This window comes from Brassica oleracea, chromosome C3, assembly GCF_000695525.1.
Source record: "Brassica oleracea var. oleracea cultivar TO1000 chromosome C3, BOL, whole genome shotgun sequence".
In the NCBI taxonomy this organism is placed as follows: domain Eukaryota; kingdom Viridiplantae; phylum Streptophyta; class Magnoliopsida; order Brassicales; family Brassicaceae; genus Brassica; species Brassica oleracea.
The window spans coordinates 51323903-51345924 of NC_027750.1; the positions used below are offsets into that span (position 1 = coordinate 51323903).

Sequence of the window (22022 nt, forward strand, 5' to 3'; positions counted from 1 at the left end):
CTTATCTGTAAATGACAAATTTTTGGTTATTCAATTTGAAGCTCTAACTAAAATTCCAGTGCTATTCAATGATAGATTTTAATTTAATTTATAAATCTAGCTATAATCTAATGTTATTCAGTTACTAATTCTAAATTATGTTTTAAAATTTAGTGTTTTAAGATCTTTTATTTAACTAAAAGTTCACTTTAAAGTTTGTTGTTAATCAATTAAATTTTCATATATTCAATTAAAGTAGTAAATAACTTCTAAAATTCTGGCATACAAAGTTATTTAAAATCAAAATAAAACTTCAGTAGACTTTCATGAGTGAACTGTTAAAACCACAAAATTTTGGAATCCAGATTCATGAATTTTTAAAACTAATACCAAATTTAAATCTTGAAGATCATTAAACATAGCGAACTGAGTTAACATATTAATGTGACTACACTTTCTACCCACGAGCCACGGCTAGTATCACAGCTTAAAAGTATCCAACAGAAGAATCAAAAGATAAGAGCAACAAAGTTCCATTATCATTAATATTTACGAAGCAAATGCTCCTCCAAATCAACAACCCACAAATGAAAACACAACAAAAAAAGCAAGGCCATTTAGGATATCAAACTTCCATAGCCAATAGAAAAAAATGGGTCCCTTCAACAGCTAATAAGGAATCACACATATAACGCAAGACTTTAGACTTAGGGTTTGAATGGTAACCAAGGGAACGAAAAGGAACACTACATTCCTTAACGTTTCTCAAAAATGTTACCATTCATGAGGAATATTTTTTCCTCTTCATTCCTCATCATTCCCTTTTTTGTAGAGAATTATAATGCAAATTTGTTCCTTGTTAATTTTGATAAGGAACTCTCATTCTTCATCATTCCCAAATTTTTATTCCTATTCATTCTTTTCCTATTCATTCCTAATGTTCCTCGATGTTTACCAGTCACACCCTTAGTGTGCGCCAAATGAAAACACAACAAAAAAAGCAAGGCCATTTAGGATATCAAACTTCCATAGCCAATAGAAAAAAATGGGTCCCTTCAACAGCTAATAAGGAATCACACATATAACGCAAGACTTTAGACTTAGTGTGCGCCAACTGGAATCATCTTCAAGGCAGCAGCAACAGGCATGCCAAGGAACCCTAGCACGATGCTTACGAACCATTGGCTCCAATTTAGTGGTGTTGTATCAGCAAACGTACCAAGTAGCTCTATTATGATAACTTGGAACACCACCGTACACGTTAGAACCCCTACGAACACGTAGTTCTTCAGTATCCCCGTGAACACATCAATCTTTTCCATTTCCCTCGAGCTTATCTCATTGAACACCTGACGAAAATGATTATACTTGTGAGAACGTGGTTACGTTCTGGTTGTTTCTTTTTATGATTCAGAGATTTGAGGGAAGTTTACCTGGCAGAAGACGAAGGTGTTGAAGATAAGGGTATTGAGTGTTAAGTCGGAGTCGATACCGAACATTGTCTTCCCCTTGGTTTGGAGACACCATATGATGACAAGCTGGTATAGTGACTGGCCAAGGATGTTCCTCCACATTACATTGCTTATGAAGTTTCCTTTCCTTCCCACTGGTGTTCTCTTCATCAGGTCGTCCTGTGGTGGTTCTGTGGCTAGCGCGAGTGCTCCAAGTGTGTCCATTATCATGTTAACCCATAGTAGCTGGACAGCTGTTAGAGGCGCGTTTCCTGAGTCATACAAATCGAGAAGTTAGTTACCAAACCATGAGGAGATGACTGGGAACCTGAACAATGGGAAATAGAAATGTGGTTTGGAACTAACCAGTAAGGCAGGCTGACAAGAAGTTGACAATAAGAGCCACAACGTTTACTGTCAGCTGGAACTGAACAAATTTCTGAATGTTTATGTACACAGAACGGCCCCATTTGGCAACAGTGACAATCGTCGAGAAGTTATCATCTAGGATAATCACATCCGCACTCTCTTTTGCCACCTAACAAAATGGGAAATAAAGTATGAGAACTCCATTCTTCTTGAATGGAGAGGAACTATGTAAACAATGTTCTTCCATGAGAATCCGCACTCGAATTTTATGTGCAGTGGTGCACCAAGATAATGAAACAGGGACAAGGAAGACTGAGAACACACCTCGGTTCCAGAAATTCCCATTGCAAGTCCAATATCAGCTTCATGAAGGGCAGGAGCATCATTTGTTCCATCACCTGTCACTGCAACGACTTCCTGAAACATTGTACGGAGGTTTCTCACCAAAGTATGCTTATCCATGGGTGACGATCGAGCCATGACCTACAAGAAGGAAATTAAAGCTTGAAAATCCCGTGTATGCAATTTGGAGTTCGTTTCCTGTTTGCGGATCAGTTGGTTCTGAACTACCAACACAAACTGTATAACTTAATAGTAGCAACTAGTGTTTGTTGCAGACAATCACCTGCAAATTTGGGATTAGCTTGAGCAATTCCTCTTCACTTTTTTCCCTGAACTCAGGGCCTTCGATAGCTATGCCATCATCAGTCAATATCCCGCACTCCCTGGCTATAGCCTTTGCAGTAGTAATGTTATCTCCAGTAACCATTCTGACTGTGATTCCAGCAGCTCTACAGATCGCAACAGACTCCTTGACACCAGGGCGAACAGGGTCTTTGATGCCCACAATACCTATGCAAGTGTATCCTCCACTTGGAATGGGATCTTCTGATGAGAATTCATTACCGATTTCCAGATAAGCAAGGCAAAGAGTTCGAAGTGCTTCACTAGCAAATTCTTCAATAATGTTATTTAGGTGACTAGTAGATGCTTCATCAAGGGGAACAACATCACCATCTTTGTTGATGTACTTATCACAGGCAGCTAAAACTATCTCAGAAGCACCCTTACAATGCGCCCGGAAATGTTCTCCAGACAGCTCAATGACAACTCCCATTCTTTTCTTTGTAGAGTTAAAGGGCTCAACTTTCACAACATCTGAGGCTTGTCTTTCTTTTTGAAAGTCCCCTCCGAGTGCCAACCCAAATTCTAACAGAGCAGTTTCTGTGGGTGATCCCAGTATCTCGGTTTTGTTTCCTTTCCCCACAACAATCTCACCACCAGTGTTGGTAAATATAGATTGCAGTAGAATTCTAACAGCAGACTCAGGGATACTAGAGGCTAAATACCTAGCAGCATCGGAACAATTAACATCTCTGGCTTTTCCACAGATGCAGGCTTTTACAACTGTCATGTGGTTTGTTGTCAGAGTTCCAGTCTTGTCACTACAAATAGTTGTTGCAGATCCCATTGTCTCACAAGCAGCTAGATTCCGCACAAGCGCTTTGTCGTTCATCATCTTCTTCATGGCAAAAGCAAGACTTAATGTGACAGCCAAAGGCAGACCTTCTGGGACCGCGACCACAACAATTGTTACAGCAACAGCAAAATATTCCAGGACCGACATCAACTCTTCACCAGTCCAGGCCCAGTGAGAACCATCTTGAAGCTTCCGAGTAGCCAACCCTTGCACCAAAACAGCAAACGTAATCACAGCGAAAAATAAACCTATTTTGCCAATGATGGTTGCCACACCATTTAGCTTTACTTGCAAAGGTGTCTCATCATCGCCGCCTTCACTTAGTGTAGCCATCAGTTTACCCCATTGAGTCCTCATTCCAACTGTAGTCACCAACATTTTGCAAGATCCATCCTGAACCTTGGTACCTGAAAGAAGAAAGGGGTGCTCCACATTGACACAAATGGGTTCACTCTCTCCAGTCAAGCTAGATTCATCTATCAGAACAGAAAACCCTGAGAGAAAAAGCCCATCAGCTGGAACTTGATCTCCAATGCCAAGGTGAACAATATCGCCAGGAAGTAGATCAAATATCGAGATCTTTTGCCTCATTTTATCTCTAGTAACCTGAACCACAATCTTTTTCTTCTCTGCATCCAGATCCTTGAACTGCAAGGATTGCCTATAATCACTCGTGGCGGTGACAAACACAACAAGAAGAATACTCGCCACTATACCAAGTCCGTCATGGGCACCAATCGGCCACCCTTCCATGAGTATCCCAACTATAAGCGATACAAAAGCACATGCAGCTAGAATCATGAGGGTGGTATCCTGCAGGGCTTCCCAAACAAATAACCAAAAGCCACGAGAGGGGCTCTCTGTGAATTGGTTGATTCCGTAAATTTCTTTTCTTACACTCAGCAGGTCTTCAGATGTACCAATGCCACTAGTAATCGACGTACAGAGTTTCTCTGTCAGGCCCTCAGTTCCACCATGAATCTTCAACTTTTTCACATCATGCCCTTCTACAATCGATCCCAACTCATCAGGACAAATCTCAAATCCAGCTTTTCTTACTTCTTCAGGTACAGTGTACTCACTAGACAACTTTAAGCCTGCAAGCACGCAACACATTCTCGTTAAGGAAAAGAAAATACATACTGAACAACACTAAGGACTTGGTCTAATTCTGTTCTTTTTCTTTCGAAATAATGTTAAATTTATTCAAAGCAAAAAAAAAAAAAAAACGTTTTTACATTTACTGCTGCATTGAATCTAAGTTTGTTCTAAAATAAAACACCAAACAATCTTTTTTCTAGTCTATTTCTATTCTCACCATTAATGAACTGAAGTGCAGCTTGTGAAACTAACACCGCCACTCGAAACTTTTCCTGCACGTTCATAAAATAGACAAAATGAAAATGGTTTGAGAAGAAAGCACAAACGAACAGTATAAGCCTATATCTCTCTAATTAACACCTCATTCAAAACATTCTTAACTTGCAAACACCACGAGTAGACTGAGCTCTTAGAGCATGATTAATGGAAGGTTCTAGGGCGGGGTTTTTTAGCGGAATATAAGAAACCGTGTATTAACTTTTAACTAATAAAACCTAACTTTTAACTAATAAAACTGAGAACAGGTTCGGGTTTTTTTTAAGACTGTTTTAAGAAACACGAGAACACCCGAACACCCGAAAAACAGTGTGATAACTCACACACAAGTTTAAACGTAACGATCCTACAAAGTGAAAAAAATGTATTGGCCATTCCAGTGAGATCGCATCCAAAGGAAACAAGAATCAGGAACTCGTATCTTCAAATCCATCATAGAAATATATAAGTGATAGTCCCAAAAAAAAATCTAATGTCATGCATAGTGATAACTCACACACAAGTTTTAAGGTATTGTTGGCCATTTCAGTGAGGTCCAAGTAGTAGTACCTGATTAGAACGACGAATCGCCTCCGCCTCGGAACGTTTCGTCAGATTAGCAGTGAATCTGAACCGCCTCTTAGGATTCTTCACGATCCAGCAGAGCTTCCTCCAACGCTGCAGCGCCTCGTCGGAGGAGTTCTTAGGCTTCACATCGCCGAAGTTTTCGTTCAGGTAGTTCTCCATTTTTTTTTTTGCCTTAGAAGAGCTAAAATCTCCCACTCACTCGCTCACCTCAGACCTTTACTTCACACAGACACGGGAGAGACAGATTAGAGAGAATCAAGGGGGTCTCGTAGATCGAAGACGCAGAAAGATATATTATATAATATATAAACAAAGTCATTGAGAAACTCTATTATATATACTGGGGGAAAAGATTATAAAAAAAAAAGGAAGAAGCAGTGAAGATTCTTCGTTCATTCAATCGGAGCTCTTTTAACTTTTAGTTATTTTTATCTTATCAGTGAAGAGACATATATCGATATGCTTAACGCGTCGTCTCGCATATAAGTGTGAATGTGTGAGCTTCGTCGAAGTTTCCTCGTATGGAGAAGAGAGATGGTCGGTCTTTTTTTCGAACTTTAATGGAAACTTTGTTTACTCGGTGATGACTTGGATGGGTCAAGAAAGTCTACTTCTCTATCTACTGGACTTGACTTTTTTTCTTCATTTTACACTATAGATATAGAAATCATTCATTCGAACATTGTTCAATTTTGTAGATTAAAATTCTTTGAAATTAGCATAGTGGGCTTGAATAGGCCCAACATTTTAAGTCTAACGGCCTTATTAGCTCAGCTAGCTTATTAAGATTTAGTAGTGTCCATGAAACATCATTGTTGTACTACTACTACCCCACCACCACATGCCAAAAGACTTATACACAGTTGCAGCACGATTCATTGTATAATGCAAGTAATGGAGTGAAAAAAAAAGATTTGATGATAATATAGTAAGTTGAAGACTACCTTCACAGTCTTCATTCATGCATGGAACAAATACAAGAGCTGGATCAGCGCTTTGCTGGTCTGAATGCGTCCAGTTCCAAAGTTCAAAAAGGGTGTTGGATCTAGATTCAGTATCCTACAGCCTTATACTTGAATCCGACCCTGAAACCATCTCCAATGTATTTTGCTATTTTCACCTCTAAAATATAGAAACTTTATAATAGAAGTGATATATACTCCATTGTATTCCTCTAAAATAACAATTTCTACATGTAAAGTAGTAATTAGAGAAATATTATTTCTTCCTCTATAAATAGAGGAAAAATAGAAATTTCTAGTATAGAGGAAGAAATATAAGTGGATTGGAGCAATTTCACCTCTAATTGTTATTATAGAAGTGGAAATAGCAATAGATTGGAGATGCTTTGAAACATAATATGCATATGCAAATGCAAACGGTAATTAGACTCTGAACGTGGAGACATTTGATCCATTTAGCATGACCAAATGTGTACAGTAGTAATCAGCTCTTGCAGCAACTAAACATATTCATAATCTCATATTAAATGATGTTAGTAAGAGAGCTTTTCATTTGCATCTAAGTTTGATAATAATAGCTTTATAATTAAATCTGTTGAGATCATGTAGAGATCAATGGGTCATAGGCCTTAATCTTTAAAAAAATGTGTAATAATATAAGCTTTTACATCAGAAATTTTAATGGAACATATATAGTATATAAAATTTAATTTTGAGTCAGTCTATTTATTGCCAATCGATTTTAAGTTCAAAACCCGAAAAACTTAACATAAATTTAACTTGCAAGAAGACTCGATGCATATATTTTATCTTGTATAATTTTAACAACTCTCGTTTATAAGGTGTAATGACTAATGAGGCTCGAACGGCATTTTTGTTATGTGATAAGCCAAGTTTTGACATGTCAATAGTAGGTTGACATCTCAACAAAGAAGGTAGACACATGATTGAAACATACATTTGTCAACTAACACCGTTCTGATTCCCAGAGACAATCATTTGGCACCTTATTTTAATTACTTGTTTAATGTGTATTAAATATGTTTTACACCTAAGCTTAATCATCAAGTGGCTTCTCATACGGTCAATACCTATTGCCATCGTGTCGACTTTTGTATCCGAAGAAACATTAAAAGCATCTTTAACGCATCAAACGTTTTTGTTTTATCGTCTTCAACTCTTGTTCTGATAATTTAAGTCCATGGTAACCTAGACAGACCATAACCAACAGACTAAAAAACTAAACTGAACTTTTATGTATGTCACATGTAGTTTCACGAGTTTCAGTTTTGTCTAAATCTCACAGTTGGTTATATTCGAAACATTAATACATCACATAAAACTTCACATTTTCATACATATGGAGTTAATTATGACAAAATACGTTCCCCTACAAGTCAAATTCACACATGTGATATAAGTAAAGCAATTGAATCATATTTCACAATATGTATTATACGAATTATCAAATTATTAGTAAACATTAGTTATCATATGTAATATTAGTTTTAGATCTACAAGTATATAAATTTTTGTCATAAGTATACACAATTATCTAAGAAATCTATAATACAATGTAACAAAAATATACTGATGTAAATTTCTATAAAATTATGTTGAAGATTAAATATTCTTATATTGCTAATATGAAAATCATCACTTTTATGTTTTCTTTACTACTAAATAGGTAATTTTCTGGTATTATATATGCAAAGAATTTGCTAGTCTTTTTTTAACACATAAAATAATTTGCTAGTCAAATTATAAATCATTATAGCTAATCATTAAAACAGAGAGAAAATGTTAATATTTTTAGAAATCTTCCAAATCTGACATTCCACACTAATAAACTCAAAAAATATTATTACTTATTATAACATTTTAAATATATTCTGGTTTAAAAACCAATTTAACTGTTTAAGTCGTAAATGACACAGATTAAAAAACATAACCATTATTTGAATTACAGTTATAAATGGCGCCATAAATAGACCAATTATAAACTAGAAAAATCCATAATTACCTATTTGTGAATCTTGACCTTATTAACTGAAGCCAGTGCTTTTAGGAACAAAAAAAAAAATAGCTGGAGCGAAATTTAAGCCATGAAAATGATACTCCATTCTTGCAATGTTTGTAGAAAAACCCCAAACTTAAAAAAATGTATAACAACCCCACTTGTTTGATATGAAACAAACCCATGTTAAAAAAAATCGCTGCGAGTTGGGAGCATAGAAGTACCTAATGACTTCATTAGTCACCAACTACATATTGATTACATCAACTCTGAGCTTGTTATATTATATTAAGGGGGGGGTTTTGTAATAATATAACAACATAGGTTAAATAATGCATAAATCATGAATTTTGTCAATTAAGATACTAATGTTGAATTATTAGAGTTGATCAGAGAATAAATCATGAAAGTAAATATGATAATTAAAATAATTGGGGGTTCTTTTTGTACGATTTAGGAAACTTACCAAGTTTGGGGGGTGGGGGTGGGGGTTTAGGGTAAATGTCGTAACAAAAAGGGAGAGTTATCAGAATGAGCTCTTTCGTCTGCATCCAAGTCTCTCTTGACTCTGCCTTTATCTTTATTCAGAGCTTCCTTCGGTCACCGTTCCCTGCTGAAATTAACTACGATCACATTAACTCACAAAACACCAAAAAGCTTTGAGAAAAGACAACTCTGAAGATTCACAGAGAGAAGAGAAGAGAAAAGAAGACAGCTTTGAGTTGCGGTTGCAAAGCAGCAAATCTGACAGTTTGCAGAATCAAAAGAGAGAGCAAGGAATCGAAGATTTGCTTCTTCTTCTTCTTCTTCTTCTTCAACAGGAAGCAAACTAAATGCTCGTAGAAAGTTAGCATTTTCAAAGAGAGAGAGAGAGAGTTGAATTGATCTCACTTGGGTCTCTGCTCTTTTGATCTGTAACGGAACTAGCTTCAGACTTTGAGGACCTGGGTTTGATCCTTAAAGCTGAGATCTTTTGTTTACTTGAAGAAGGTTGTGGTTAATCTTTGGTAAGTTTCAAGCTTTCTGCAAATCGTAGACTTTTTGGCGAGCTTCAATTTGCAGTTGGGGTTTCTATTCTAGAACAATCTTACTCTGTTTAGTTCACAATTGTAATTAAAAAAAAAAAAAGGTTTTGAGTCTTTAGGTCATGCTGCTGAGTTTTTGTCTTTAAGACTTGACATTTCTGTTCTTATTTACAGCAACCAATGGCTATTGATTCTTTTCAGGTGGTTCAGTTTTAAGACCGTCGAGAGCTTGAGAGATTCATATGTGATCACAAGAGACAGCTGGCTGCTCCTATAGGCCCATAAGTGAATTGAGGTCTACCGGGTCAGCTCTTTTTTTTTCTGTGTGTGGTGCCAGTGTTGAGTAGTTTGAGCAGTAGAGATGCCTCCTTCGCCGGCATTGAGATGCTCTCCTGGCAAGGAACATAGACGAGGAGACAGCATTGAATATGGGACACTGTTCAGAGACAAAGACGAAGAAGATCTTGCCTTGTTTAGTGAGTTGCAAGAGAAAGAAAGAGATGATTTCTTGCTCCAGTCATCTTATGATCTTGAAGATGCATTTTGTAAGTTTATGTTTTCTGTCTCACCAAGATCCTTTAATTGTTTCCTTCTAATTTTGGAACGTTTATCTTCTTCTTCAGCTACAAAATTGAAGCATTTTTCGGAGTTTGCCATTCCTATTCAAGGAGAGAGTAGCAGATTGCTGAGTGCAGAAGAAGATAAGAACGACTATGATTGGTAGCTTTTCATATCTAACTTTTGCATCTTTTTTTTTTTTTTTTTTTTTTTTTAAATCTTTTGTCTTAACAAAAGGTTACTGTATAATCAATTGAAAAGGTTGTTGACGCCTCCAGACACACCACTTTTTCCTTCGTTGGATGATGAACCGCAAGTAGCTAGTGTTGGAACAAGAGGGAGACCTCAGAGTCAGACTTCTCCATCTAGATCTTCAACGGTATTCATCTTATACCAAGGTTTTAAAATTGTTCTAGGTGGCGTCTAGGCCGCAAATTGGTTTTAGCCGAAATGGTTTTCTTAAAATCCGATTTATATTACTCAAATCAGTTTAAACCATTTTTAAAAATCTGTTAAGTTAACTAATAATGTTAGTACAAATCCACAAATTTTTCTATTTTCTTTTGTTTTGTATATCTAATTTGATAATTCACCAAAATAATTTTATAATTAAATCCAAATACTAAAATTTGTTAGATAAATGTAAAATATATAAAAAATAAATAAATAGTTCATTAACGTCCAGGCAGAGTCCAAATAATCCGTCTAGTTGTTAGTCCTCTATAAAGCAACTAGTTACCCCCAAATAATTTGTCTAGTGGTTAGTCCTAGCCAAACATTAATCTATACTGTATTAAATGTTAATCCTGATGGTTTCACTGTGCTGAATATGCATTTATATGTATATGTATGTGTAGATGGAGAAGAGACGCCGTAGTAGTAAGGGCAGTCCAAGCCCAAATCGCTTAAGCACATCACCTCGAGCTGACACTATGCAACAGCAGATAAGAGGAAGGCCATCTTCAGGACGCCATCCTAGTCCAGCGTCTGGTCAACGATCAGTTACCCCAGTTAGAAGGATCTCGCCTTCTCCAGGGAAACCTGCATCAAGATCTTCAACCCCAACTTCACGAAGGATGAGCACTGGGTCAACCACCACGGCGGCACCACCAGCTGGCAGGGGCACTTCTCCTGTTAGATCAAGTCGAGGCAACTCTGCTTCACCCAAAATAAAAGTGTGGCAGTCAAACATTCCTGGTTTCTCATTGGATGCGCCACCTAATCTCCGAACTTCTTTGGGCGATCGACCTGCATCCTATGTTAGAGGCTCCTCACCAGCGTCAACACGCAGCAGACAGTCTGTTTCTCCGAGTGCGTCAAGAAGTGTTAGTTCATCTCACAGTCATGAGGATCTTCATCACCCTATACAGTCTATTCCTGTAGGTAGCTCAGAACGTGCGGTTTCAAAGAGAGCTAGCCTCTCTCCGAATAGTAGAACTTCGAGATCTTCGAAATTGCAGTCACCTGGCTCGGCACCTAGAAGGCCGTTTGAGTCTGCTCTTCGTCAGATGGATCATCCTAAAAGCCATCATAGCATGTTTAGGCCTCTTGCTTCTAGCCTTCCTAGCACTGGCATCTATTCTGGGAAAAGTAGCTCGTCTTCTTACCATCACCTAATGTTAAGACATTCATCTGCGACAGTTGGGAGCAATTCAAGCTCTAGCCAAGTTATAGGGTTCATGCCAGATACTGAAAGGAGCGATTCTGTTGCCCAATCTGAAGTTGAAAAATTGGCTTATCCTGATAAACATGGAGATATTATGGATGTATTGAATGAAGGTAGTAGACATGAGAGTTCTCAGAGTGATATGGATCAAGGTTATGCTGTTGAATGCGAGTCTAGTGTGAATGAGGAGGTCAACCATATAGGCAATGACTTTTTGGAAGGGGCCGATCTTGAAACTATGGAGGTTTGTGGTAGATGTGGTTCACACTATCGTGCCACTGAAGCTACTAGAAGCGAGATAAATATTTGTCCAGATTGCAGGGAAGAACATAGTTTCGTGGAAACAGATTCCCCTGGGACAACAACAGCTATTGATGAAAATTCACAGTCTCAGGAGAAATTTGATGAAAAAGAGTCTTTTGTTGAGAAACTTCCTGCAATAAATGTGGTAGATTCGCTGCCTGTTGCTATGGTTGAGATTGAGCAGTGTGATGATTCCTATGAACAAGGAGAAAATCATTTGCAAGAGAGCTCTATTTTCAGGGCTTTAGGAGAGCAAGATGATGAAATAGAGTCTTCCACTGGCTGTGGTCTATTAAGTACAGAGACAAAAGATACTCAAACTCAGCGTTCTGAGAAGGATCATGATGTGAAGATTGGTTCTTCAGAAGGTAGGAGGGGAGTTCCTTTGCTTATAAAGAGATCGGTGAGTATGAAGTCACCAATCACTCAAGCTAGTAACTCCAGTGGTTTTACCAGATCGTATGATGGCTTTTCTTATTTGAGAGATAAGAGTATGAGTCTTAGAAGCTCCACAGAAACTACTTCTGCATCTTCATCTTGGGATTATGGTTCGTCCATAAGAAAAGGAAGTCATGTGCGACATCAGAGCGGGAGTACACTTGACATGGAGACTCATAGGTATGATACCAACTCCAAATTCCTGAGCAGCATGTCAGGCAACGCCTGCCAGGCTCTGAATGTTGTGCCAGCAGACAGTTTTGAAGTATGTGCTGCCCAAATGACATGTACCGATGATGAAACTCATCAAGAATCTCATTATGAACTCCAAGATTCGAAATGTACTGAAACCAATGTGATGAATGGATCAATCGGTCTTTCCACCAATGAAGTTGTTATCCTAGCAGCGCATGATCCAGTGATAATTGACAATGGATTTTCTGAAAATAGAGATGATGTAGACAATAGTGTGATGAGCAAAGTGGAGATAAGCGAATCACCGGCACATGTAAGGAACACATCTGAAGTAGGAGCATCAACTGCCATTGATGACTGCTCTCTCTATGATCACTCTAAGCTACAAGAAAAGGATGTGATTGAAACTCATCACCACGGTTCGTTCACCACGTCATCCTCAGAAATAGAGCCGGAGAGTTGTGAACCCGAAACACCTGGTTTAGGAGTTCATGATAAAATTCCAGAGTCAGAATGCAACGTAAATGCAGTGGATGATGACTGCTCAGAGAAGAGTATGGCACATGCTTCTGTGGATCACCACAACTCCCTGGCTCCTCCTGTAAACGAAATTTCAGGTATTGGCATCTCACCTTGCTTTTAATACTGTTTTGTTACATGTATTTTCCTTAAAACCTTGTGGAGTTTTAGACATGGTTGCTTGCGCTCTGCAGATGAGTCAACAGTACTTGTGGAGTGTCCAGGCCAAAAAGAGCCCAAGAGCCTCACGCTCGAAGAAGCCACTGATGCAATACTGTTCTGCAGCTCCATTGTTCACGACCTAGTTTACCAAGCTGCATCAATAGCAATGGACAAAGCAAGGGATGTGGCGGCAACTGAAGAAGAAGTATTGCGTCCTACTGTGACAGTTCTTGGAAAGTCGGATGCTAACAGGAGTAGTTACACAAGCGGTGGTGGAACAAAGACGAAGAAACAGAGTTCCAAAGGGGCCAAAGCGAGTAGGAAGCAAACGGAAACAGAGGAGAACATAGAGGTACATATAGAGAATGATGAGAATGCAGGGGAAGCTGCAAGGATGATAGGTAACGTTGGAGTTCCTCCTAGTAATAAAGCAGATAATTTGAAACCTCCTCCTAAGCTGGAGAATAAATGCAATTGCTCTATTATGTGATTTTTTTTTTGTTTTACTAGTAAAGTTTTTAATGATGTTTGTTCATAATGTTCGTAGTTGGTTGTGTTGTTGTTTGGGTCTTTACGTTTGTTGCAGCTAATTTGTGAGAGGAGCACACGATTTCGGTTGCCTATTACTAATGGTGGCATGAATTGTAAAGTTTTTATTTACTTTGGTATGATCTGATTATTATTACTAATAAACTCTTCTTCTTCTCTATTCAATATGTAGTTGTTTTGCCTTCTGTTCAATTTAGATGTCAAATTATCATTCTATATTGAACTGCCGTTATGATTTGGAAGACAAAAAAAAAAGTAAACTCTTCTTTTCTTAAAATTTTTTAAAAATTGAGCTAAGTCAAAGATTTTAAATTCTGATCGAGGTTCTGTTTACAGCTACTATTTATTTCTGTCCTTTACGAGCAAGAAAGCGTTCTCTGGCTGCTTCAATTCTACTCTCGACATTTTCAGAAACTGTAGGTGTTTCTGCAGTGTTGGTGTTCGTAGACAACTCCGTGCTCTTCTTCTCTTCAGGTTCCTTGAAAGAGTTATCAGGTCCACCACTACATATAACAGCAGAAGAGACCAATCAATTACTCGATCCAAACAAAAAGGGAAAGAAAGCTGGAACAAGACTGGAATGAAGAATTATAAAAGGTTTGTTTTTACCTCAGTTTTCTGACATTTAATTTCTCAATCTTTCTTTTGATGGGAGCCACCCATGACATTTCAACTGAACAAACATTGCGCATGAATGGTCGTGTGGTGGATATCAGTTCGTGGTACACTACATAATTTGGCAACATTCCATCCTGGTCGGTACTCAGCACTGATGCTGGATGCACCTGGAATCAACCCCCCAAAAAAAAGAGTTTACAATCTTGTCTCCTATAGATCTCAGTTGATGATGATTAATATAAGGAATAACAATGTCACGGAACAATTATAAATCAGTTAATACCTGGACTAGCTGGGGCTTGAAGGTAAGAGTTCGGAATCCATTATGACGAAGCATTCTCTCAGCAACTTGGTTTGCATTCCCCACACATAGAGCTTTCCTCAACTTCCTGTACTCCTCTCGGCTTGAGCTCTTCCTCCCACGTGCTCCAACTTCCAATCGATCTAGTTTGTCAAGAAGACCAATTAGTTTTAGTGACAGTTAGTTATATATGTAAAAGCTTGGTTGAAACCTTGGGAGAGAGTAAAAGACTAATTCTTCCATTGGAACTTGTTGACATGAAACTGTACTAACCTTTGGATATTTTCTGCATAATCTGACATAATTGTCGTCTAACATCTCTGACAAACACCATCCCACGCACCTGCAATTTTTTTTTTCACAAAAAGTTAATGGCATAGAGGGGAACCTTTTAAGTAACTTTATCAAAAGGGGTTTATCTAAACAAAGGCATTAGATTCCAGAAACACTCGTGACTGAAAAGGATAAAACTGTATGATCAGAAGAACATGATATCCCAACGGAGAACATAATATATTTAACTTCCTTCTAAAGTACGGCATTTGGTGATTATGCATAATTTTGATGCCACCATGCTTTTAACGTGGATACTTGAAAATAGATAAGAAAGAAGACTGGAGTAATCTACCTGCAGGTCATTTTCTTTGCACCATCGAATATCATAATTATTACTGTCCCAACATTCAAAAATCTGTAGTAGTTGAATGTGGTCACCAAATCCGGATCCATCAGGAAGATTAGATTCTTCATCACGCTTTCTCTTCTTTTCATTTGGTTTACTGTCACACAAGCACAAACAATAACGAGACGAGTTGATGCATCTGCTGTGATTTGAAAAATTTCATAATCTGACTCAGGTAATTGTATATCACAAAACTAACCTCCTACCAGGAAGTAGAGTAGTCTCTGCTGACAACATAGCAACGACTGTTAGAGCTTGAGATAAGCAACCACTTTCATTTGCTTCTATCAATGTCCTTGACAATGATGGCTCTAGTGGAAGCTCTGTTGAACCACAAATATGCTCAGTTTGAGATTAAACGAAAACCAAAAAAAGAAAAAGAGAAAACTGAAAAACAATGGAAAAAATGCGCTAAACATACCTGACATCGTCCTTCCAATATTTGTTATTGCTCCATTCTCATCAATTGCGTCAATGAGATACAACTGCTTCAATGCATCTTCTAATGACTCAGCTGCATATTATAGGTAAGGAAATTTCATAAGATATCTCGAATTTGTAGAACAGACTTTTGAAGCATCTAACCCCGATAGAAATTGGTACTTACATGATGGAGCGTCAAGAAAATCGAACTTGAGAATGTCAATATCAGGAAGATCCAACGATTTCAAGTAAAGAACACTTCCAGCAAGGGAAGTTCGTTGTATTTCAGGAATCGTTGCATCAAGGAGATCATCTCTGTAGACTGCCAAGGGGTATAATCGGTAACATTTCCCAGGTCTAGTTCTACCAGCACGTCCAGCACGTTGGTTAGCTTGAACTCTGTGGAACACCACAGTTAAATAGATTTAAAAAGAAGTGCAATAAGCATATAGGATCTTGATGAAAACCGGAGCAAGAGACCACTGTTATTCCTGAGTAAGCATAAGTTATAACTCATCGGGTCCTATCTAACCACTATCAGTAGATATTTCCTAGGTTCAGTTTTAAATATCATGCGACATCAACTGGTTCATCCTATGCACAAATAGATTAATACAAGTTCAATATTATCTACTAATTTAATGAAATGAACCACGATTTCTGAAACAAAACTCTTTTGCTTACTTGCTAATTTGAGTAACATCAAGAGAGTACATTCCACTTGATGGGTTATATTGTCTTTGCTTCACATACCCCGAATCAATAACATACCTGTCATAGAAAAAAATAGGTATCTGAAATTGCTATCGATCTCCACATTCAAAACATAATCTGAAAATTTGCTTAAAATGTACACAAAAAACCATGATGCAATCCTAATACGACATTTTTACGGCAGCAGTAACAGAAGCATCAGACCAAACAAGCAGATTCAAGAACGCAGTAGAAAGTATTCTCATACTAACTACATTTTTCATATAAAAAAATATTTAATATTTCCTGGACTAGACTTAACAACGTCGTGATGTAGATATCATTATGTTATGCCGTAAATGGAAAACGGTAGGTATCAGACGTGAAAACCAAAAATATAATTAAAAGGTTCAGGTTTCTTACACAACTCCGTCCACAGTAAGGGAAGTTTCAGCAATATTTGTAGCAACAATAAACCTCCGGCAGTTTGGAGGAGGTGGACTAAACACACGAACCTGCAGAAACGGTGAATGTCGATAAAAATTACAAAACCTTTTAGACCACCAAGTGATCTTGATTGTAGAAACAAAATCCAGAAATCTTTACCTGCATCTCAGGTGGCAGAGATCCATGAAGAGGATAAATAATAGCATCCATACATGATCCCTCTGCTAAGCTTCTCACTTTTTCCTCCAGCTTTGATACTAATTTTTCTATATCATCCTATTTAAAGCACCATACGATACGAATAAGAAACACAACAATCTAGTAGGTTCTGCCAAGTTTCAATGAACAAGAGGATCAACAAATGAAACACACCTGTCCAGTCATAAAGATCAAGATATCACCTTCTGGCTCACGAACATGTATATCTACAAGCAAACAACAAGGTTGCAAGATTAAACCAAACCATATTAATCAAAACAGAAACCCACTCGACGGTGAGAACATTACCAATAGCTACTTTGAGAGACGACTCAATATAACTGCCGGGACGCTCTTTGCTGTACAATATCTCCACAGGGTATAACTTCCCAGGTACATTAAGCACAGGGCATCCCGAAAAGAATCGAGAAACCTTTTCGCCGTCAAGCGTTGCAGAGGTTATAAGGACTTTGAAGTTAGACGAACGGATTCTAACCAAACGCTTCATTAGACCCAACAGAATATCCCTGAAAGAAAAAACAAAAAGGAACCAAGTTAATAAGATATAAGCAAAATGATTACAGAATAATCAATCATATAAAAAGTCTTTACGTGTTTAAACTCCTCTCGTGAGCTTCATCTAATATAATCACAGAATAATCATCAAGCATTGGATTGGAGAGGCTCTCACGGAGTAAAACTCCATCTGTGAGGTACCTACGAGCAACAATCCCACAATGAGGTGGCAAATCAAAAGACATAACTACACAACTGAACATATGTTTCCAATTACTTGATGCGTGTTTTGCTCGATGTTCTATCTTCGAAACGTATAGCGTAACCAACGTCTTCTCCTAGGTTTACATCAAGCTCCTGCGCAACTCGCCTGGCGACGGAAACGGCGGCGACACGACGGGGCTGAGTGACGGCGATGACGCCGGACTTAGTGTAGCCGTGTCGATGGAGGATCTGAGAGAGCTGAGTGCTCTTTCCGGAACCGGTTTCTCCGATGATGACCACGACTGGGTTGTTCTCAACTGTTTCCACGATCTTCTCTTCGAATTGAAGGATCGGGAGATTCGCCATATCGCAGAGAAACGCTCACGGAAGCTTCAGGAATAGCGGCTGCTTCTGCTTAGACCGAAACCCTAATCGCACTCCGGCGCCTCGAGAAATCTCGAATCAGCCTGCACAGTTTTTTTCCCTGAACCCCTTGAATTTAAAATCTTATTACTGAGATAAACAGACTCAGAGCAACTTTATTTATCGCGGTTTGGGGTAGGGGTTTTTAAAGAAATAACATGAATTAATTAAATGTAAACTAAATTAAAATGGGTGATACCGTTCCTTAGAGGGCGTTATTGGTTTATATATTTTAATGGATTTCAAAATACAAATGAAATCTAGTGTTATTGGTTCTATGATTTTAGAATCCATATTCAAATTCATTGTTATTGGTTCTATGATTTTAAAATAGATTTTAAAATTAGGTGTTATTCAATAATAATGATGTGTTTAAAGATTTGATTTAAAAATGGATTTGAATGGATTTATGAATGATTTTAAGTTAAAAATACAAAGGAGCAAATATTGAGTTGAGTGTTGATATTTCGATAGATTTGTATTATTGATGTTTTCGGTATCTTTTTTGCCCCAAGTCATACGTGTTGAACATGTTCCTCTAACAATTATAAACAAGCACTGTTTAACAAATATATGAGATGCTTTGAGTTAAAAAATATATATATGTTAAAACGAAAAACACATAAAAGAGAAAATTTGACATAAACATGTTTTGACTTAAAACCACTATGTTCAGTTCAATATACATTTCTTTTTTTTTTGCTTGATCCCGTTTGAAAGTTTTCTATTTAAAAATTTTTCAATTATCCAATTTGTACAATTTAATATTTTCCACTTTCTATTGTATGTGTCCATCATAATTTTTATATAATCTCTATTACATATTAAGAAAAATTACACAAGTACAAACACTTAAAACTCCAAACCAAAAGCATGGTAAAACACATTCTGTAGTTTAAAAAAAATAATATATATATATATATATATATATATATATATATATATATATATATATATATATATATATATTTTTTGTTACAAATCTGAACTTATTGAAAATCCATTTGACTGATTTATAATAATCCACTTATTTTGATTTTGAAATCTGTATATTTGATTCTGAAATTTGTTTGTTTGATTTTAAAATCAATGGATTTATCAAAATTTCTAAATCCAAAATGTATTTCTAAATCTACTAAACTACTAGAACCAATAACCCCCACTTAATCTGTGGTTTGCGAATCGGTTTCTTAATGAAAGAGGGAAACACGTGTAAGATGGTGGGCAAGACAACACCATTTTTTTTCCTTTTCCCTTTTTTCTTTCTCGGTTCTTTCTTCTTTCTCTTGTTTTCTCCGTAATCTCTCTTCGGTTCTTCGACATCTTAGAGGACGACGATGGTTTGTTCTTCGTCTTGTCTTCGTCGATCGATTGAAGATCGGAAATGATGGTTTGTTCTTCGTCTTCTCTTCTTCTTCTCTTGGTCGATTGATGGAAGGTGAGAGTTGATGGTTTGTTCTTCGTCTTCTCTTCGTTCTTCGTCTTCTTTTCGTCTTCTCTTCGTCGATGGTTTGTTTCTGAGGCAGAGTTTGTCGATCGATGGAAGATCAGAGTCATGCATCAAGAAAGGAGAAGCTGAGATTCAACGATCACAAGAAGAATCAAGTCTTCTTCAATAAAGGTCAGGTTCATCTTACTGTTTCTCTGTTCCATTGTATTCAAAGTTCATAGCTTTTTGTTAGGACCAATGAACATAATTGATTAACATCAATTAGCTCCTTGTGGATCAATTCTTTTGGTTTAGTTTAGGAATCTCCGAGAACTCTGTTTTCTATTCGCTTGAGTCCTTGTGGATCAATACTTTTGGTTTAGTTTAGTTGATTAACCCAACATTATTTTGTTTGATAACCCTTGAGGAAGGTATCTGAAAGAGACAGGACACAACATGGAGCACGAGTGGAAGAGAATGATTCTCAACTGGAGATTATACATAGCAAGGTTCAGCTCTCTATATAATTTGTAAAGTATAAACCACTAACTGGAGATTATATTGTTTTGCTTGTCTTATTTTTTTATTAAAGTGTACCTTGTCTCAGGTTATTTTTTACTTTTCCTTTGCAGGGATAAAGTGACTACAGATGGTATCTTTGTTGAGGTAGAAGCATTGAATTGAAACAGAGGATGGTTAACAATCACATCGACGAGCTTTGTTGAGGCAGAAACATTGAATGGTACGAGTAACTCACTCCTTTTGCTAGCTTTTTTCTTTACTGATGGTGTGAGTTAATTGTGATAATGAATGCTGCTTACAGTTAGGTTGTGGTTAGGACAGTGTGCTTGCTTAGAGTTAAGTTTGTGGTTGAGTTAATTGTGACAATGAATGCTGCTTAGAGTTAGGTTAATTGTGATAACTCATCTCTATTAAACCTTGTAGTTACTGCTCTTGCTTTCCATCTGCTAAACACGTTCATTGTGACTCTTTCCATCTTCAAACACATTTCTTCTTCTTTTTCTCTTCTTTGACAGTCTAGGATATGGATTTTACGAATCCATATAGTCAAAACTCCAACTTTGTTGATCTGTTGAACAGTCAACAAGATGGTTTCCCTCCTCAAACCTATTTTCGTGAGAGTTGTTCACAACTCCCAGTTTTTAGTACTCAATGTACTGAACCTTCAAGTTTGCGTGAAGACACACCATCAGAGAAAAAAAAAGAAAGAAATGGAGTCACACCGAGGATGTTGTGCTTATCAGCGCATGGTTGAACACCAGCAAGGACCCTGTTGTAGGCAATGAGCAAAAAGCTGCTGCTTTCTGGAAGCGTATAGCTAGTTACTTTGCAGCTAGTCCAAAGGTTCAAGGCTGTGAAAAGCGAGGGTTTATCCAGTGTAAGTAGAGGTGGCAGAAGATAAATGATCTCGTTTCCAAGTTTTCTGGTTCTTATGAGTCTGCAACAAGACAGAAGACAAGTGGAATGAATGAGAATGATGTAGTTAAACTAGCACATGAGATCTTCTTCAATGATCACAAGATCAAATTTAATCTTCGACATGTGTGGGACGAGCTAAGGTATGACCAGAAATGGTGTGAAGCATCTAGTAGTAAGATTGATGGAAGCTGTAAGAAGAGAAAGTGTGACGATGGTGCTCAGTCCTCAAGCTCTTACGCAACTACCAATGATGCTGAGCAACGTCCTCCTGGTGTCAAGGCATCGAAACGAGGAAGTGGTAAGAGAATCGGTGAAGCCCTCAAGGGTGTCTCTGAGTTTCAGAACTTGTGGGCAATTAAGGAGAAAGATTTGGAAGTGAAAGAGAGACTGTCCAAGATGGGGCTGCTTGAGACTCTCATTGCCAAAAAAGAGACACTATCTGACTTTGAAGAAGCTTTAAAAAAGAAGCTTATTACAGAAATGTTGGGTAAGCTTATTGTTACTTCTTATTTAGCAAGTTATGTTTCTGTTTTATGTTGGTTCTGGTTCTCATTCTTATTTTTGCTTTGTATCAGGCGGCTCAGAGTATTTTCTGGTTCTGTTTCCGAAGGGTGAGCACATCTCAGGTTTCTGTTTCTGTTTATTATTCTTATGTCTTGTTGTTCTCATATAAATTTTATTAATCTCAGGTGTTGTGTTCATCACATAGTGGAGCATTGCAGTGGAAAAACAGAAGTGTTTTGTTGTTTTCTTGTGTCAGTCTTATGTCTTTGTTGGTTTGTTGTGTCACGGAAGTAGCTATGTCTTTCTTGGTTTGTTGTGTCACGGAAACAGCTTGGTCTTTCTTGGTTTGTTGTGTCACAAGACTGCTGTTGGGGTTGTTGTTTTCTACTCTCATTGTCTTTAAATGAAATGAAGTACTCTAGTTTGTAATGAAATGAAAGTATTCTAGTTTCTTTGTGTCATTTGTAGTCTCAGTGTTCATCGCCAATACCATCTTCTCTTTCTCATATTCTCGTTTCTCAATCACA

The 22022-nt window shown here is 37.5% G+C and overlaps 4 protein-coding genes across 4 annotated transcripts; 2 read left to right on the forward strand and 2 right to left on the reverse strand.

Annotated features, from left to right (window-relative positions):
- Positions 1-492: 492 nt before the first annotated feature.
- Positions 493-5735, reverse strand: LOC106334791 (calcium-transporting ATPase 1, chloroplastic). Its single transcript, XM_013773153.1, has 8 exons — positions 5206-5735; positions 4598-4652; positions 2425-4376; positions 2124-2282; positions 1797-1968; positions 1413-1702; positions 1033-1328; positions 493-639 (listed from the first exon to the last, which is right to left on the reverse strand). The coding sequence occupies exons 1-7, from the start codon at positions 5380-5382 to the stop codon at positions 1080-1082; spliced, it is 3054 nt and encodes a 1017-aa protein (XP_013628607.1). The 5' UTR covers positions 5383-5735; the 3' UTR covers positions 493-639; positions 1033-1079.
- Positions 5736-8726: 2991 nt separating this feature from the next.
- LOC106335573 lies at positions 8727-13689 on the forward strand. The gene is made up of 6 exons (XM_013774128.1): positions 8727-9209; positions 9429-9772; positions 9851-9947; positions 10047-10164; positions 10643-13004; positions 13101-13689. Exons 2-6 carry the CDS (start codon positions 9589-9591, stop codon positions 13556-13558), a joined length of 3219 nt encoding a protein of 1072 aa, XP_013629582.1. The 5' UTR covers positions 8727-9209; positions 9429-9588; the 3' UTR covers positions 13559-13689.
- Positions 13690-13864: 175 nt separating this feature from the next.
- On the reverse strand, positions 13865-18065 carry LOC106328724 (putative pre-mRNA-splicing factor ATP-dependent RNA helicase PRP1). The gene is made up of 15 exons (XM_013767220.1): positions 17773-18065; positions 17592-17696; positions 17289-17506; positions 17154-17206; positions 16941-17057; positions 16758-16849; positions 16326-16412; positions 15826-16040; positions 15640-15732; positions 15418-15541; positions 15165-15315; positions 14810-14879; positions 14519-14679; positions 14227-14402; positions 13865-14120 (listed from the first exon to the last, which is right to left on the reverse strand). Exons 1-15 carry the CDS (start codon positions 18063-18065, stop codon positions 13961-13963), a joined length of 2115 nt encoding a protein of 704 aa, XP_013622674.1. The 3' UTR covers positions 13865-13960.
- A 2971-nt stretch (positions 18066-21036) lies between these two features.
- On the forward strand, positions 21037-21859 carry LOC106330863 (glutathione S-transferase T2-like). The gene is made up of 3 exons (XM_013769264.1): positions 21037-21478; positions 21567-21602; positions 21681-21859. The coding sequence occupies exons 1-3, from the start codon at positions 21037-21039 to the stop codon at positions 21698-21700; spliced, it is 498 nt and encodes a 165-aa protein (XP_013624718.1). The 3' UTR covers positions 21701-21859.
- The last annotated feature ends 163 nt before the right edge of the window (positions 21860-22022 follow it).

Excerpts from the sequence above, each read along its gene's own strand:
- LOC106335573 (XM_013774128.1), top strand. The coding sequence starts at position 9,589 with ATGCCTCCTTCGCCGGCATTGAGATGCTCTCCTGGCAAGGAACATAGA. Across the intron at positions 9,948-10,046 it reads GATAAGAACGACTATGATTG|GTTGTTGACGCCTCCAGACA; the intron begins GTAGCTTTTCAT and ends TCAATTGAAAAG. Across the intron at positions 10,165-10,642 it reads CTCCATCTAGATCTTCAACG|ATGGAGAAGAGACGCCGTAG; the intron begins GTATTCATCTTA and ends ATGTATGTGTAG.
- LOC106330863 (XM_013769264.1), top strand. The coding sequence starts at position 21,037 with ATGAATGAGAATGATGTAGTTAAACTAGCACATGAGATCTTCTTCAAT. Across the intron at positions 21,479-21,566 it reads GCTTATTACAGAAATGTTGG|GCGGCTCAGAGTATTTTCTG; the intron begins GTAAGCTTATTG and ends GCTTTGTATCAG. Across the intron at positions 21,603-21,680 it reads TCTGGTTCTGTTTCCGAAGG|GTGTTGTGTTCATCACATAG; the intron begins GTGAGCACATCT and ends TATTAATCTCAG.
- LOC106328724 (XM_013767220.1), bottom strand. The coding sequence starts at position 18,065 with ATGGCGAATCTCCCGATCCTTCAATTCGAAGAGAAGATCGTGGAAACA. Across the intron at positions 16,413-16,757 it reads CTTACTGTGGACGGAGTTGT|GTATGTTATTGATTCGGGGT; the intron begins GTAAGAAACCTG and ends TTTCTATGACAG. Across the intron at positions 15,542-15,639 it reads TATTGGAAGGACGATGTCAG|AGCTTCCACTAGAGCCATCA; the intron begins GTATGTTTAGCG and ends GTGGTTCAACAG.
- LOC106334791 (XM_013773153.1), bottom strand. The coding sequence starts at position 5,382 with ATGGAGAACTACCTGAACGAAAACTTCGGCGATGTGAAGCCTAAGAAC. Across the intron at positions 4,377-4,597 it reads TGCACTTCAGTTCATTAATG|GCTTAAAGTTGTCTAGTGAG; the intron begins GTGAGAATAGAA and ends GCGTGCTTGCAG. Across the intron at positions 2,283-2,424 it reads AGCTAATCCCAAATTTGCAG|GTCATGGCTCGATCGTCACC; the intron begins GTGATTGTCTGC and ends TCCTTCTTGTAG.